Consider the following 18,544-nt stretch of genomic DNA (forward strand, 5'->3'; position numbering starts at 1 on the left):
TCGAATAGTTTTAAAAAAGAATTTCGAAGGTGAAAACGAATATTCGAATGTGAAAAAAAAAAAAAACGCCCGCGGTAGCAGAGGCGCGGCTGTCTGCTTTGCGAGTGGGCGCGCTGCCTGAGGGATCAGGGACAGGTAACAGGAAGAAGCGTTAACGTTTTCAGAAACATTACTAAAGTGTAGGCTACTGTACTGACTGAATAGATATCGCATGAATAAGGTAGGTTAGATACAGCAGTTTCATGCACTGCAGGCTTCCACTGGTTTGATTATTTACCGTTTCACGTCAAGGAAAAGTTCCATGTTTACCACAGCACAGCTCGCTCGGAGCGTTCAATGTCGGTTCTATATACTGTAAAACTTCAATTAATGTTAATAATATTTGTTTCAATCACTGAATGAAGCCTGCTATATAAGAGTCGCGACCTTAAATTGCTTGCACAAAACTCTTGATCAGCACTCAACATTTGCTTATTGTTGTTGTACATTTAAACTGTTATGCACAGAGCGCGTGACGCCTCATTCGCGCCGCAAGACCTCCAGACGCGCGTAAACGCGTCTTTACACTCGCGCCAGGCGCTCTATTCGCGTTTGGTGCTGAGGGTGAGGGCGAGAGAGAGAAAGAGTGCCTGCAAGTGAGCGAGCCAGAGTGAGTGAGGTCTGCGGTCTTGGCCATTAGTTGATTTACTTGTTTTCGTGTAGTAATACGTTGTCAAATATGTTTAAACTTAAATAAACTACCTATACAAGTAGTTATGTCTCTTTGTATTAATTTGTCCTGTTATTGACGTAATGCGCGTCATTGACAAAATGCGCAACCAGATGTTCGAATAGTTCGAATATAAGCTATGTGGTTTTTTTTAGAGGGAATATTCGAAGGTCATTTTTGAGCATGACAGCCCTAATGAGTATTGTCGCTAGTGACCGACAACAAAGAATCGAAGAGACAGCTAGCTGCCCTGCTGGAGTTATGTAGTATGCCAGTGGATTGGCGACATATAATACATAATACATGGTTTTATTTAAAAAAAGGAGCTTTACACACAACCTTATCAGAGCTAATGATAATGACCTGTATTGTTATATATTTATGTAGTCTTGATTTGGGTGTGTACAGTGGTTTTACATTTAAAAGGGTTGTAAATCTAGTTCAAGTAAATTTTAGCACGCCATAGTCAACTTTTATCAGGTAATTTCACAACAACAAAAATGTGGCTAGTAAAAATGCTGTGTGGCTAGTAACTTTGGAAAACCACTAGCCTCATTGGCTAGTGAGCAAAAAAGTTAATGTCAAGCCCTGGTCGTCACTAATCTGACGCAAAACTTGAGGTAACGTACGTATCCGTTTAATCTACTTGGGAAAACTATTTCAGAGTCAGTCAGAATAAAATCAAATGTTTACAATTTATTATGTCGGGTAAATGTATCATGCCAATTTCATAATCAGTTCAAAGATAATAAATACAAAAGATCAAATGCTCTAGAATAATGAGAAAGGATGCAAACCTGACATTAGAAAATACATGATGCGGAGTGTCATGCACACACTCTGCATCACAGGCTAATTTGAGCTACAAATCGCCCTGAGCCTTCTTCAGCATCTCCCTAAATACTCAGACCAAGGCAGAAACCTCTTTTCAAATGTAAACATGAGTTCACAGTGGGAATTTGCATTAATCACTGTCCCAGACTTACTGTGGACAGAAGTTGATTTACATGGGGCCACACCCACAGCAGTTGACAAGATATCTCTAAACTCTCCACACGTTATTACCTTTTTGGTTTACTTCTGCGGGAATGAGACCTTTTACCAGTCGCACTGAGACATTCGAAAATGATACCAAACATGTATAATACTCTATGATAATTATTCACATTAAACCATATAGATTCTTGGGTGAATTTTGGTGATCTCAGCATGAGAGAGAAGGAATAGGGGAAGAGGGAAAGATGTAGATTAGGAAGATTCTGAGGTGAGACTTGCGTCTCGAATGGTGCACAAGAGTGAGTTCAAATGTTGTTCTCTCAGAGAGTTGCCCTCTCTTCCAGTTTTTCTAGTCTTACAATTAATTGAAATAAAGCTGAAACAAAAATATAAATATTAAAAGAAAATATTAAACGTAAACGAAAATGAGAAATATTGCCTAGGAATAAACTTAACTAAAATCAGCTTAAGTTGAAGTACTAAAACTGATTTAATTTTTACAAAATATTAAGCTAAATATAAATATATATATATTTTTTAAAAACCTAATAAATATTTACCACTTTAGTTAACTTTAAAATTAAAAAGAAAACTGCAAATATAAAAATAAATTCAGTCAATTATATTATCAATAAATTTCAGTGCTTCAAATCCCCATTGCATGCACTTCCAAAGGATGAGGACTCACGCTGGAATTGATTCGGAAAAACACACACCATAGTTATAAAGTGTTAAGGAAGCCTCCGGAGGTGAAATTCAGATATGTTAATGAGAGTTTAGTTTCCAACACACGCTGCAAGTGGTAGACCAATCAACACAAACTGGGCCTTCTGACTAATCAGAGCAGATTAGGCTCTCAGCAAGGAGGGGTTTAAAGAGATTGAATCTTCAAACGAACCGTTTCAGACACTTACAAATGAGGTGATGCTGCAATGAATATAATGCAAAAATTAAAGTGTTTTTTGACCTTGGATGCATGTAAATCTATTGTAGGAGACATGCAAAACAAAATTAGGAACCTTTAAAATAGCATAATAGGGGCACTTTAATTTGCTCTTCAAGTATCCATAGAGTCGCAGTGTGATGCACACAGTGCTTTTTATAATAACGGTCCTACCAGCAGTCACGTGTCTACTTAATCAGTAGCTGATAGTAATCCACACAAAGAAGTGAACACATAAATAAATGTAAAAAAATCACTGGTCTCACGTCTCCATGTTGTCTCCTTCAAGGATGGTTTGGACAGGGAGGTAACCCATGCGAGGATGCTTGGCAAAATAGCGTTTCGTCCTAAACTTGTTCTTCAACACCTTAGCAAAGTCTCTCACGTCCTCTCCTGACGTCGTCTGAAGTAAAAGGACACAGAGACACAAAACGTTGTAACCTGCACTTTAATCTTGAAATGTGTTGACTGCTATTTACACCAGAAACTAAATTTGACATCCAATGCAATGAATACTGTAATCTACCATGTATATGCCAAGCACACAGTGATGCAAAAAACCTACCGGTGTGCAATATTCAACCATAGGGTACTGCATCTTGTGACCTTTGGCCACTCTGCCAGAAAAGAAGCAGCTTTGGCAGATATCATAGTTAAAGTGCTTTAAACTTCGGTACCTGTTGAGATCAGACAAACAAACAATAAGATCAGTGTTAAAGTCATTGGCATTTAAAACACCATGGATCCGTAACGACATGCAAGCAAGATCATTTCCCAGAAAGGTGCAGTTACATCTTGATCCTCCAGGTGGAGATGTTCCCTGTTCTCACCTACTCTCAATAGTGAGCATATTACAGTCTGATTTTGTACATCCTAGTACATACACTACAAATGTTTTTCCACTGTGATAAAAATAAGAGATGTTTCTTGAGCAGCAAATCAGCATATTAGAATGATCTCTGAAGGATCATGTGACACTGAATGATACAGAGTAATGATGCTGAAAATCCAGCTTTGCCATCACAGGAATAAATTACATTTGAAATGTTATTCAAATAGAACAATAATATTTTGCAATATTATTGTTTTTATTGTAATTTAGTTTTTCCTGTTTTGTGTTAGCCTTTCACGAGGATGCCGACGTTCTTTGCTTAAATAGTTCAAAGTTAACTTACTATCAGATTTAATGTTATTACCTTGACAGACTATACATCATTATAAAGATATAAGACTCAAGTTTCAGTATTTGACCACTATTTTATTCTGAGAAACTTATAGTGACAGTTATGTATTAATTTGTGTCAGGAGTTATGTAATGAAAAAATGAGTCGATACTTTTAATATGAATTATGAGCGTCAGTCAGTCCCATTCATAAAAAAAAACTCCTGTGGGGTCATCATGAAAGCAATGTTCCTCAGGGCTTTTAGCTAAAAAATGTGCAGATTTAGAGAAATATTCATAGATTCTCATAGGTTTACGTCAGATTTCTATAGAGAGGTATAATTTTTATTGAATTTATACCCAAAATGGGCCGATGTAATCATTACGAGCGCTGAATACTCTGATGTACTATGTTTTCAATACACACTGGCAGCCTGAGGGCGCCCTATGCACATTTAGTCCATCTATGGAACACATGAAGAAGACCCATATCATGTGACATTCCAGGAACTCCCTGACATAAACAAAGCTTCCAGAGATCGCTGTAACATGCAGATAAAGATGTTTTGGAGACAATAAACATGATTGCAACGATATATGATTTATCTGTGTTCTTCGAGCCATGTCAAGTATTTTCATAATGATAGATTATATTTATAATGTAATGCTAATCGATATATATATATATATATATATATATATATATATATATATCATCATGCAGAATATTATAAAATAATATATTTTCTGTCAGATTTTTTTTTATCTGAAGCCAAATCAGATCACATAAGGTTATTTAAAACACTCGACTTGCGTTATAGTTGGCGTAAGTTTGGAGCAAAAACACTGTTTTAATCTCATAAATTGTCATGTATTGATGGTGTGCTAAGCTAACATGCTAGCTAGCCCTAATATGCACCTGCCACCTAGCTGTTATTTTTATGAAAATGTTTAAATAGGAATGCTTACTGAAATGTTTCTTTTTTCAAGAAGGGCATTTGATACATTTTAGAGTCTAATCAAAATAAGTCATACACATGATCTTGAAAAACATTGAACTAAATACAGAGTTTTAGACTTATCTTCAGATTTTAAAGGAGTCATAACCTAGTATTACATTGGATACCTACTGCTGTATTATAGTCTTTCAGGCCCTTCTAAAAAAGAAAAGTGGAAAAAAAATAAACACAGACCTACTTTTACCCTTATTTCTGAAAGCATTATTGTCTCGCGAGATCAATGCGATGTTTTGGCTGTCGTGGACGCTCTATATGGCTCTGCACGCCAGTTGAAAGGGTTGTTGGGACAGCGTCATTAAAAATTAATTTCATCCACTGGTCCCTGATAGTTTCGTCCGATTTTGGGAGATAAAACACATTTACATGTTTTTTATGGCAATCAACCACAGAGCAAGTACGGTGTGCACTCGGTTTCTCCATCTTTCTCGACTGAACTGAATATGAGGTGGAGAGGGGAAGGGGGGCTTCCTGCTGCGGTGTCCATATATGGTATATCCTACTACCTCATGACGTCAAGAGGGAGCTGAAATCAAAATCTCGTATTTGAGTGCGCGTGCACGCGCGCTGGTTTATTTACCCTGAGGTAAACAAACGCTTCACTTTTAAATATCGGCTTCCCGGCCAGTGTATAATCGTTAGTCGATCATAACATACATTGATTCTCGTGGAAAAGTGAAAATTGCAGGTTATGACTCCTTTAAATATAACACGGTCAGACCTGGCTTTAGCTGTAGGGCATTTCTAGATTGATACAATTCCAACTTGAATTTTATTTTCATGAAGATATTTCAGAAAAAATTATTTCTAATAACTTTACAAAACTTTGAAGCTATTTATAACTTTATTTTATTTTTTTGGACAATCATTAATTCTAAATTTACAATACTCTGCCAAGTGTCAGCTTTCAAATGAGATCATACTTGTGCTTTTAGTGCAAAGGGTTCATGAACTGAATCTGTTTTAGTTTGGGTATGCATTTCTGGGCATTTTTCAAAAGTGGGGTTGCTGGCTAACATGTTAACGTTTTTTTTTTTTTTTTAAACACTAAAAACTTTTTAATAGAAGTGTAAGACATGGGTTTTGAATGACATTAATGAGATTTTGAACGACAGGTTGAGTTAATAAAAGTTTTCTTATTTTGGCATGACATCAAAACTGACCCTATTTACTTTTTCATAAATGCCACTTCTCTCATCAGCGCAAGTTTTTCTGGAGAATTTTTCTTTCTTTCTTAATCTCTCCTACAATTTTTCTCTTCTGTTTACGAAACCAGAGGCACAGAGAGGAAAGAATAATATTATAGTCATAGACTAAAATCCCTGATTGCAAAGGATAAAACAAACTAAAGTCCTGTTACACAATATTTCTCACAGAAAATCAATAGGACATGACAAGTGAAAATGTCTTTAAAACATTTGCGTCAGTTTCTGTCAATTTTTATTTTTGGGGGGGAATTTAAACTTTATATTTAAGTGCTACAAAAATGAATCATGCAAACTTGCGCTATAAATCAGTGGTTTTGCTAGATTTTGCATTGGAACCAAGTGGGGACCCAAGTGGTGACTCAACACAGCAAATTGTACAAAATGTCCTTAAAATCATTCCCCGAAATGTATTAATGATTAAACTCTTTACATGATATAATATGAATAGGAAAACTGAACATTTTGTTAATAAACAACATCAGAAGTGTGATTTTTCAGCCTAACACATACAACAACACAAGGCAAAACTTAGTATATGTGTTAGACAGATTATCAAGCAACAGAATATAAAAGAAGACAGAGTCAGACCTGAGCCAAAAAAATCTCTTTTGAAAGTAGTACACCAACAAATAAGAGCAGGAAGAAAGTAAACAGGGCCAACTTTGATATCGTGTAGACTTTAAAGTCAAATATAAAAAAACACTAAAAGTAGGACTGTGTTCTCCCACCAATAAAACCTCTAACAGAAGAGAATAAACACTGCAGCTTTTTGAGCCTCAAAACACAGACAAAGGTCTTCTTTATCAACGTCTGCCTTGAAGTTTGGTGCAATGCTTAAAAATTCACAAAAAAAGTGCTGAGACTTTTAAAGCACCTGAGGCAAAATCAGTCATTCTGAATAATAGCACTAAAGAAAAGGTCCATACCTGAAGCCAATAATAGGACATTCCTTACAAATGTTGCATTTAGCCTGGTGCTTTGCTGTCTCAGCGGCCGCCACACGGTGAAGGACAGGAAGCCAAACCATCGACTGAGGTTCTAAACGCATCCAGTCCAAGAAGACTGAAGCTTCTAGCTCTGGTTTGTTATTGGCCTTCATATCAGAGCAAAAGAAAAGAAAACTGATGAAAACACTGAATAGACTGAGGAAATGTACAGAGTTGTAGAGGCTTTTGAAAGAACATTTGTGAAAAATTAGGAATTCATTTGAAGGATCAAATTAAATTATGGAAGTTTCTTATTGAACAGGACATAATTAGGGTCACCTGTACCACTATTTTGAAAAGAAAAGAAAAATGCCACAAAATTGCATATTCTTCATGGTTGCTTTAAGGTACTCTGTTCATGAATGTTGACGATGGTTACTTACAAACTGAAAGCAGCTGCGCACACTGGGCTCGATATTGCTCCCTCCGAAAGATGCCACCTCACCCAGCTGTCTGGGGATCTGAATGGCGTCGTGCAGAAGGAGGCCGAGGCGCCGCTGGTCACAGAAGCCTGTGGCACTGGCCACCTCTCTGAATAAAACTAGAGAGTAAGAGGAAATAATGAGCAAAACGGGTAACAGAGACAGAGTCAAAACCATCATATTTTGATTAACAAAAAAAAACAAAAAAACACTGAAACATCCAAATTATTTTTTTCTTACCAACCCCTAAGTTTAGAATGGTCTGCTGTGCGGTTTCTAGGTGAGTAAACATTTATTTCTGAGCAGGTTATGCGAAATACCCGGCTAAGTTTATGGATAAATAAGCAGATAACCTCATCTTTTAGTTCCAAAAATGGAGTTAACTTTCAGAGTACATAGCCATAGCAACGTAAGGGGCTTTCGCACCGGGTAGTTCTAGGAACATAATTCTAGGAACTATCCACCAGGGTGGTTCCCCGAGAACTAATGGTTCCCTTGGAAGGTTAAGAGGCCCATCTATCACTGTTTTCCATGTTCACAGAGTTAGTTTGTGGAGTAAATATAAAGGCTATAATCTGTATGTTTACACAGCTTTTTTTTTTTAAATGGCGGGTGCTGGTGTTTTGCGTGCGTTCGGCCAATCAGCGTACACTTACATCACGGATAGTTCCTATAGTGCTGGTTTAGGCCCTACTCTGAAGTAGGAGGTAATGTAGTTCCTCCAAAAGGAGTTCCTAGAACTAAAATTGTTCCTAGTTCCTGCTGTGCAAATACGCCAAATCCGGGAACATCCACCAATATTTCTAGGAACTATAGGTGCTTTTGCACCACTAACCACCAGGGTGGTTCCACAAGAACTAATGGTTCCCCTAGGAACGTTTTCCAGGTTGCATTCACATCACCAGTAGGAACTCTGAAGTGACATAAGTCACGCTTGTTGTTGTGACTTATTTTGACGGCGCGGCAGACCTTTTTTTTTTACAGCGCTGAGAACACCAGAGCCTGAGCTCACACTGGGGTTGGGCGATATATCTTATGACATTGTTAGGCGCATCTCGTCAGTAAAGCCGGTTCCTTGATTAGTAGTAAATCGCCATCACCTGCTTTCAGATGGAGCGGCATTCACAACAAAGAGCCGTAGTTAACTGACAAGCTGAGCCATATCGCGGACGTATCGCCAGCAATAATTAATGCGATATGGCTCAGCTTGTCAGTTAACTACGGCTCTTTGTTGTGAATGCCGCTCCATCTGAAAGCAGGTGATGGCGATTTACTACTAATCAAGGAACCGGCTTTACTGACGAGATGTGCCTAACAATGTCATGATATATCGCCCAACCCTAGCTCACACTGCTCGCATTATTCGTGTTTATTAGTTTACGATCTGTCTAACATTCCTGTTTAATACGTTATTATATAGAACTGTTATACATAGAAAGTAGACGGTAATGAAAAGGTATTAGCGTATGCCGTGTGGTTGATGTCCAGTGCGGCTAGCTGAGCAGAAATAATCATGTTTCGCTTGGTCTCCTCAAAGTTGCGTTGGATTTTCTCCTCAGCGTTAAGGTTAGGCCCATCTATCACTGTTTTCCATGTTCGTAGAGTTAGTTTCTGGAGTAACTATATAGGCTATAATCTGTGTGTGTAGAGCCTTTTAAAAAAAATTACGGGCGCTACTAGTGTTTCACGTGCGTTCGGCCAATCAGCGTACACTAACGTCACGGGTAGTTCCCACAGTGCTGGTTTAGACCCTACTCTGAAGTAGGAGCTAAATTACTTCCTCCAAAAGGAGTTCCTAGAACTAAAATCGTTCCTAGTTCCTGCTATGCGAACAATCCAAAATCCGGGTGCTTCCGACAATATTTATAGGAACTATGAAAAGGTTCCACTGGTGCGAAAGCCCCTTTACTCTTCGAACATAACCTGCTTTATAGATTGCACAACTGCCCAGTGGCGATATGCGATAAGAATGTAAATCGCCATTAAGCAAAAGAAGAAAGAAAAAAGTCTACTTGTCTGAGAAAGTGATAACGGCAGTACGAATTGACGGCGATATATAACTTTTAAGGTAATCAGCTAACCAAGCTAGTTCTTTTTATTGTAGCAGTTTTATTCAATTTAAATACCAAAATGTTAGTGAGAAGAAGAAGAAAAAAAAAAAAAACTTTTTGACATCGGTCATGCTCCTCTTTGGTCGTTCCTTTGAAGGTATCTTTAGTACAACAGCTCTATATTTAACAAAGCACGTACAAAAGACCTGAACCAGAAGAGATGCAACCTGTTTTATAGAATACGGAAGTTTGTTGTGCATAAACCCCATTAACCAAGAGTTCATGGTGTGATGGTAAGTTAACCTTGATTTCTGGAAAACCCCCAGCTGTTGCACTATACCGTGTGCTAGATTTACTCTAAAAGAGCAAACTCCAAAGCTTTAAAACAGCGTTTACAGCAGTGCTATTAACAACTAAACAATGACAACATACTACAAGACACTGCCAACACCTGAGAGAGCTGTAAACTGCTAGTAGTACATTTTCTGTAAACCGAACAAATATCTTGGTTCTAATTACGACATGGAGACAAAATAGAAGAGAGGAAACGCATAAGACAAGCAGAAAAACTTACATCTGTACTTATCTTCAAGGTGAGCTTTGCACAAACAGATTATTCCTGTTTTGAAGGATAGGGTACGAATTTTGCCAGCTCGTCCTCTGCGGGGGAAAAAATAAAATAACAAGGTGACAAATGACTAAAGCAAGCCCGACAATCTCTCCTTTTTAAATCTTTTTTGCAGATAACAGTCAAGATCAGGAACAAAATAACTCTAGATGTTTCTGTACCATACACTGGTAAAATATACTGTTTTTGCTTTTAAAAACAAAGAATTTCTTCTAAATTTGTCTTTAATGTTTAACCTTTAAAATCAAATTTAAGACTTTTTAAGACCTTTTTAAAGTCTTGGCCAAATAAAAATCCCAGTTTTACTTAAAACTACTTAAATACTTAGGCTGGGGTGCACATTTAACTTTAATGTTGACACATGATTTAATGTTGTTTATATCAGCAAAACATGTTTGAAACTATGTAAACTACATGTAAAACATGTTTTATTTATTAAATATCTACTGAAATATAGGCCGAAATATATCTAGACTCTTATTTTGAAATGTCTATGCTTTACAACTTCCAGTTGCTCAATCAAAAAGATAAGGAAGATAAAATATGCATGCTTACAACTATCTACAGCATATTACAATTTAAACACAATAAAGTTAACATTAGGGGTGTAATAAAGTTTCAATAAAGCAATCAAGAAAAGTATTTATATTGCAATACAAAAATGCAACAATATGTATTATGTATTGTTCACCCAAAATTAAAGTTAAGACAGATTTAATTTAGCCACAAATATGGTAAACCCAGAAGGCCACATATTTGTACTTCCATGTTTACGAATTATTATAAATAATAAATGTAAAAAATACATTATTTAATAAAATACAATATTGAAAATGTTTTAAATATATGTAGTCAGGGACAAAGTTTTATTAATCTTACGTTATAAAAAAGTGTTATAAAAATATTTATATTAGGGCGTACCACAATTCCCTTTTTTTCCATCCTCAAATTTAAAATTAGAATACTTTTTAAGTACCGAATGGAACCCTGACGACTGGATTTCTTCATCCCATCTTCTTTGCAAGACAATCTAGGTAAAAAACAGGCGTAGAATGAAAAGACCTCTAACGTTTTTCTCTGTTTACTTTGGGGGAAAGACAGGGGTCTTCTGTGGAATCTACCACCTCCATGTACAAACACTGCATGATTTATGGCTCAGTGTGATCCTACTGAGAAACATGCTGAGTACCAATTGAGTCCAACTCCTTGATTCTCTCTGACTCATGTGTTCTAATATTTAAAGGATTAGTTCATCCCACATTTGAAACTCTTTCATCATTTACTTGCACTCGTGTTGTTCCAACCACATATGACCTGCTTTCAATAATGGAACTATTCCATAACATCTCAAACACGCAAAGCAACAACAAAAAGTGAAACCTACGTATCATAAACGTTGAGCAGCCAGTTGAGACACATGTCCACGCAGAGAGGCACGTTGACCAGGCTGCTGTGCTGCTGCTCCAGACGGTCGTAGATGCTGGTCAGACAGTTGATCACCTGCATGATGTCCATGAATTGCTCATTCTGTTTCAGATTGTGCTGCTCAAAGGCCTCACAGGCCGCAGACATGCCCAGAAGATCCACTGTGTACAAAAAATGCAAAATTTTATAAAGTGCTCTGATAACAAACATTTTAAAAGGTGGCTGTCATAAAAACTTGTTTTTATGACAGAATAATTCAAGTATATTAAATAAGCTCCTCTCTAGAGTTCAATTTTCTAGCTAACTAGCGAGTTTATGGACACTGAATGGCTTTCCTGAGGTAAACATGACGTGGCAGTGTTTCCAAGCTGTTTTATTGACATCCTTCAAATCTTTAAACAAATGAGTGATAACATGAGACAATACTTTCAAAAAGTTGTACTGTATCTGTCACCATACCTTCTGATGTTCATTCATATTTATTTATTTTAGGGATGTACCGATATGAAGATTTAGGCCGATGCCGATATTTGAAAGCCGATAAATCTAAATTCTTATATAAAATTTTGCTTACAAAATCAAGCCTGAACACACAAAAAACAAAAGTCTCACCATTAAAATGAGAACTGAGTAAAACCGAGAAAGCAATATTTTGAACCCAGCCCAATAAGTTATAGCGCACCACTCCTGAACGCACGAAGTGGAGTTTCATTCATCTCAGCAGGGTCAGGGTTTGGAAGCAGTAACAGATCGTACCGTTTGCTTTAGGAAACCCAGTTGTGTAATAAAATGTGTGAGAAACTAGTCATTCTAAACTTTTTTTTTTCTTTTCTTTATTATTTACAACTTACTATGAAATCTGACGGAGATAGAAGCAAATTTTAACCCTTTCCTCTTCACAAAATGTTTCTCTGAGACATGGTTTGAGCCTAAATAAAGACTTTTTTTTAGCTTATTGTCATGAGTAGCATGACTGTTCAGAAAAAAACTGAAAACAGATTAACAGATTTGTGTGATTGCAAAGAGAAAGTTGTGTGAACTCACAGCAGAGAGCTTTCTGCATTCGTCTGAGCTTCATTGCCGTCCTGTATGCAGAGAACCGTACGTTGTTGAGATCCGCTGTTTAGCACGAGAAAATGGGACATGTTCATTTTAGCAAACTGTTCATGCAACATTTAATTACTGTCACAGTAAAACCTCATCTCTGCATCTGACAATTTCTCATTTTGATCTTATTTCTGAAAAACAGGCAGCAAAGACATCAAGCTAGTATCATCCAATTAGTCTTTTCCATTTTTAATCCACTGATCAAAAATGTTTCAACAAACAATCTGAAATTTGACTTAAGGGCAATTACACTACAACACAGATGAATGAAAATGTGAGAGATGTAACAACTTCATAGCAAGGTTGTGCTATATGGCTAAAAAAAAATTGTTACAGCTTTTCGACAGTTTATCTACGCATATTTATATAACAATATAATTACGTATACATTTTATGTATTACATTAATCATTACTTTACAGACACTATTGCCAGGTTTAAATGTACATTAAAACCGTTAAAAAGTTTGGCTAAATTAATTAGATAATAAAATACAGTAAGAAGCAGAACTGTGAAATTTTGTTAGAATTTAAAATACTTGCTTTGTATTATTTATTTTAAAATGTAATTTATTCCTGTGATCAAAGCTGAATTTTCAGCATCATTACTCCAGTCTTCAGTGTCACATGATCCTTCAGAAATCATTCTAATATGCTGATTTGCTGCTCAAGAAATTTCTTAGCAATGTTGAAAAACAGTATTTTTTGATGAACAGAGCATTTATTTGAAACACATTTTTTTGTAAAAGTATTTAAAGTCACTTTTTTATCAATTTAATGAATCCTTGCTGAATAATTACTGCATTCCTTTTTTTCTTAAACACTTTACTGTGGTGTGCTGTAGTGTATATATTCATTTGTTATCACAAAGACATTTTAATACACAGTAAAATGCCACATGAAGACCTCCCTTAACGTTTTTAGCACCATCTTTGGAAAGTCACCAGCAAGATCATCATGAACATGCTATTAATATTCAATACATCATCCAGCTCTACTTCATGCACATCAGACTTGAATCAGGCCTACCTAATGACTGGTACAGTTCTGCCATCTTTGGGTGGTCCCAACATGTTGTTTGGGTCTGGTGACTGAAAGAAAAGAGAATGTGAATTACAATCAACAGTACCTCTCTCTGAAAAACATGCTTTATAAAGGCACTTTTCCACTGCATGGTACGGCTCACTTTTGAGGGGTTTGGTACCTGGTACTTTTTTAAGTACAACCTCCAAGCAAACCGTACCGACACTAAAATGTGACGTGTAAACACTGCAGATCACTGATTGGTCAGAGAGAATCGTCACTACCAGCGACATTTGATTTGTGACACGTTTAACTTTTTTAAACGACCGTCGCACGCAACTTGAAAAAAGAAATGGCTGTATCGTGGTCAGTGGATGAGATGGAGGCACAACTATAGCGATCAGTCTATAATCCCACCCACTTTGAAGCGGTACTAAACTGCAGTGGATAAAGCAAACCGAGCCGAGTCGTACCACGCAGTGGAAAAGCGTCATAACATACCAAAAGCCAACAAAAGGCACTACAACGTCCATAAATATGTTTATGACTCATATTTAGTGCTCGAGATAGTGTCATCCTCCATTTAAAGTAATATAGATTATGACAGTGTTAAAGTGTGGTGGACAAGCCTCGAGTCTTTTTACATCCAACAATAAATCTTTGCAGTCCTCAAACTCAAGAATAGCTCAATTATGTTCTTCAAATAAAGGTCATTTTCAACAGATACTCAAGCACATTTAACACATCCGTTAAAGTAGAACTATCACGCAGATGACATAGGCCTACTATGTTAGACATGCTGACTATGATGACACGTCTCATTTAAAAGAACAGTTCAAAGGTGAACATTCAGTCATTTAATGATCCTTATATTGTTTCAAACCTGTGTGACTATTTTGTGGAAGATAGAACATACAATTTACAAGGTTGTCCTGGCCTGGCTATTATTTTGAGTATGAGGGAATTCAATTTAAAAAAAAAGGGGGCTCTAAAAAAAGGCAACATAAACATAACCCCAATTCCGGAAAAGTTGGGACATTGTAAAATGTAATAAAATCAAGAATCTGTGATTTGTTCACCCTCTTTAACTGAGAAAAGTACAAAGAAAAGATTTCCAATGTTTTCACAGGCCAAATTAATTGTATTTTGTAAATATGCAACACACTCCAAAAAAGTTGGGACAGAGGCAAAATAAAAGTGAAAAGATTATAGAGTATCCAAGTTAAATACCCGTTTTTACTTTTTACACTCTAACTTATCCCATTTAATAGTGTTCCTGCTGCATGTGGATTTGGCAGTGACTCATAGCATTTTAAAACTCTAGCTGGTGGGGCTTAAGCCACCAAAAGCTTGTTTCTGCCAAAAACCCATTTTGCAACTCTGATATTTTACATGAATAAATATTTTAGAGTCCATTGTTTAGATCAGTGGTTCCCAACCCGGGGGTCGCCTAACTCACTCTAGTTTTTAGTTTACAAGAAGGGATGAAAAATTGACCGGTTGGAGGATAAACCACGATACAATTCCTGGTGGTTAGTCTAACAGTTTAATATCTGAATCATCATTTGATAAGCAGGATTTGAAAAACTCATGGCAGATACCGTCTAGCTTTAATCAAAGTTAGCAACAAAAGAAGCAAGGTTTTACAACCTTTACAACCGAGTGCTGAGGGAAATGTTCCATAAGCGCCATCTACTGATTTACATTTTCATTCACACTGTCTGCGGTATTTGTTTGTGTAAAATAAGACCAAATTTTGATGCGCTATAGTCAGTTTTAACCGGTTGATGAAAACTAAGCTAATGTGCATTCAAAAAAATCAAAACAATTTGGATAAAGCATCTAAAATTATTCTTGGAGCTGATAAAATACCTATAATCATTTTGTCTAACCCTGTTTCTTTAAAATAGTTTAAAGGTTGAAATGTGAGGTTTATCATTTTATAAATCTTTTTGTCAATACCTTATTTTAACGTGGTTGATGTTAGTAGATAACGTTACGTTGCAAGTCACACAACCAACACTCTTGTTCATTTAAAATCCAGCTGTCGTTGTTAATGTAATTATTTTAATATTTCTGATGTTATTGCATTTATTAAAAACCTGACAATTAATGTAATCCCTGTCAGTAAATAAAATGTGTTTCTGCTAGTGTGTCATGATTTTGAATTTTAGAAAAAAGGTTGGGAACCACTGGTTTAGATCCTACATGTGGCCATGGGAGACGTTTTGAGCATCTAAGTTGTTGTTCTGGGTCCTCTTCATTTGAATCTTAAAAGAAGGGAGTCAATTTCTACATTCAGAACAGTGCCTGACTGTTTTGTTGCAATGGCTCTAAATGAATCCATTAGTGGAAATGCAATTTACACTACTGAGATGCCTTGTTTTGAAGTGTTGCTATGGGCCAGGATGTTTGTGATTTTGGGCTTAAGCCAGCCAAGTGGCTCTGCAGAATTCTAATAAGGTGGAGAAACTTCAAAACTATAAATTATACCCAGCCCCTACAGTGTTAAAACAGGAAAAAACACCAACAAAAATTTGATGAAAGTGAACTTTCATGCATTTTTTTCTTCCAAAAGAAAAAAAAAAATTCAGAAAAGGTCATAGGGGTCAGAAATGAAAGAACTTTAAAAGGAGTTGTGGAAAACATCAGTGGCTCTGAAATGCAAACATTATGGGGTGGAACCATACTAACAAAAAAGCACCATGGTAATACCAATGCCATTTACCATGGGACTGTCAGAGGATTTGTTTTGCTAGGGGTGTTAATCAGCTAACTTGGAACAGGTTTAAAATAACTGTTTTCTATATTAATATATTTTAAAATATAATTAAAAGCTGAATTTTCAGCATCATTACTCCAGTCTTCAGTGTCACGCGATCCTTCAGAAATCTTTCTAATATGCTGGTGCTAATATGCTTGGTGCTCAAGAAACATATCTTATTATTAGCAATGTTGAAAACAATATATTATTGTGGAAACTGATTATTTTATGATAAGTTCGAAAGAACAGCAATTAACAATGCAACAAATCTTTAAGGTAACTTTAGTTCAATTTAAAGCATCTCCGAATAAAAACACTAAAACGCATAATTAATTCCGAATTAAACTAATAAACATTTTTACAGTGTAAAAAATTACACGATCAATAAGTTATGACAACATATGTTTCTACATTGCTTTAACTCACCAAAATAAGCCATTTTCAACTTTAAGTTATTCAAGATTAAACTAATTTAAGTCAGCTTAATGTAAGTTAAGTTTAAATGACTTAAACATAATTTTTGTATGTATATATATATATATATATATATATATATATATATACACACACACACACACACACACACACACACACACACACACACACACACAAAGAAAAACAACAACATGATTTGGTATGAGTCAACAAAAGCAAATTATTTAATTACATTATATATATATATAGAATTTTTTTTTTTTTTTTAAGAAGGTGTGGTCTTTGATATCAAAAAGTTTGAAAACCCGCACAGAATTTCTGGGCATCACAAGCACAAGCAGCTCACTACAGGCTTTGAGACACAGTCAGTATATCTGGCAGCGCCCTCTAGGTTCAGGTAGTCTCAGTAAAGCATGCCAATGGCCTGATGGCAAATTTCCCACAGAGAACACCATACCTGCACATCTCAAGGCACTGCATGAGCGGAAGTACAGCAGTAATGTGGGTTTGGACAAGAAAAAGGAATGCCCACCTACATGCATGAACGCATCTAACAGCACAGTGTACCCACACAAACACGCTTCACGCAGACACCTCTAATTGTTGCTCTTGGTTATGGTTGAATGCAAACGCAGCCGTAAGTATGTGGTTAAAAACAAAACAGTTATCTTCTGTGTGGTATAATGTTAACTTATAGGAAGCGCACGAATATGGAGGATCCTTAAGGCCAAGCCTTGTTATCAATATGGATTTCGATCAAATACACCTCCAAAAACAAATGACAATATGAACGCCACGTAAGGTTTATCAGTCGGCATGCTGCAAGAAGGGCACAGTAACGTTAGATGCATCAGGAACTATCGATGTGTTTGGCATTAGAAAAATAAACAAATCAAGCGCTGAACTGGCATGTCGCTAAAAGACGTGGACATTCCCGGCTGCACTGGCTCCTTGTAAAAACCGAACAAGCACCTGCTAGGCTGTAAGGAAAACCAGCAAGGAAAAGAAGCAGCGACTATACGGCAGATGGACGAATGCAAAACTCCTTCGGCGTCCTCTACTCGCAGGAGCCGACATTTATTCGTGTTAGCATTGCACTTACTTTCTCAAGTTCTCCCTCATCTTGCCTCTTAATAATCGCCGAATCCAACGTGTTTGTTTTTTAAAATCCCAAATGTTGTTTGGGGCGAATCACCTCCGCGGTGTTCCCTCTCTACAGGGGAAAAAGCATCCGACTTCCCTGCGATCTCCCTCCGCCAGAGCGGCTCAGACGAGGCGGAGCTTTTCCTCCTGCTCCCTTCCCCCTCCAACTCCCCTCTCTCTCTCTCTCTCTCTCTCTCGCTCACTTACAGGAGGTGCTTCAAAACCTAGCATACCACCTACCTAGACCGCATTTTAGGACATCTTGCGTGCGATTCGAGCATTTTGTGGAAATCGTTTGCACAAAAAAAAAATTTTTTCCTAAAATGCCGTAATGAAATGTTCTAAAGTGTTCTTATGCTTAAACAATCGATTCTACGTTCGAATTCGAAAGTGCCTCTGTGATTCGCCCAGTTGTTAACGTTCGAACGTTTAAACCGATATTCTGAACTTAATGATGCCCAAAAATGCTCAGTCAACTGTTTAAATCAATCATGCGAACGTTCTGATGACTGCTAATCGGACGTTTGA

At 36.7% G+C, this 18,544-nt stretch overlaps 1 protein-coding gene across 3 annotated transcripts in view; it reads right to left on the minus strand.

Annotated features, from left to right (window-relative positions):
* Positions 1 to 18,544, minus strand: part of dmd (dystrophin) — a 106,412-nt gene that overhangs the window by 19,596 nt on the left and 68,272 nt on the right. For 2 of the 3 annotated variants that reach the window (XM_084395700.1, XM_084395701.1), the window contains exons 1-9: positions 17,976 to 18,201; positions 13,681 to 13,742; positions 12,591 to 12,665; positions 11,506 to 11,707; positions 10,068 to 10,153; positions 7,404 to 7,561; positions 6,961 to 7,127; positions 3,214 to 3,325; positions 2,915 to 3,051 (exon numbers count right to left, since the gene is read on the minus strand). In XM_084395700.1, the coding sequence (XP_084251826.1) occupies positions 2,915 to 3,051; positions 3,214 to 3,325; positions 6,961 to 7,127; positions 7,404 to 7,561; positions 10,068 to 10,153; positions 11,506 to 11,707; positions 12,591 to 12,665; positions 13,681 to 13,742; positions 17,976 to 17,995 (1,019 nt within the window). In that variant the 5' untranslated portion in view covers positions 17,996 to 18,201. Of the gene's footprint in view, positions 1 to 2,914; positions 3,052 to 3,213; positions 3,326 to 6,960; positions 7,128 to 7,403; positions 7,562 to 10,067; positions 10,154 to 11,505; positions 11,708 to 12,590; positions 12,666 to 13,680; positions 13,743 to 17,975; positions 18,202 to 18,544 lie in introns of those variants that run through there. The other variant, XM_084395699.1, reaches the window with a different exon arrangement.

The sequence above is a fragment of the Rutilus rutilus genome, assembly GCF_951802725.1.
Source record: "Rutilus rutilus genome assembly, chromosome: 2".
NCBI classification, from domain to species: domain Eukaryota; kingdom Metazoa; phylum Chordata; class Actinopteri; order Cypriniformes; family Leuciscidae; genus Rutilus; species Rutilus rutilus.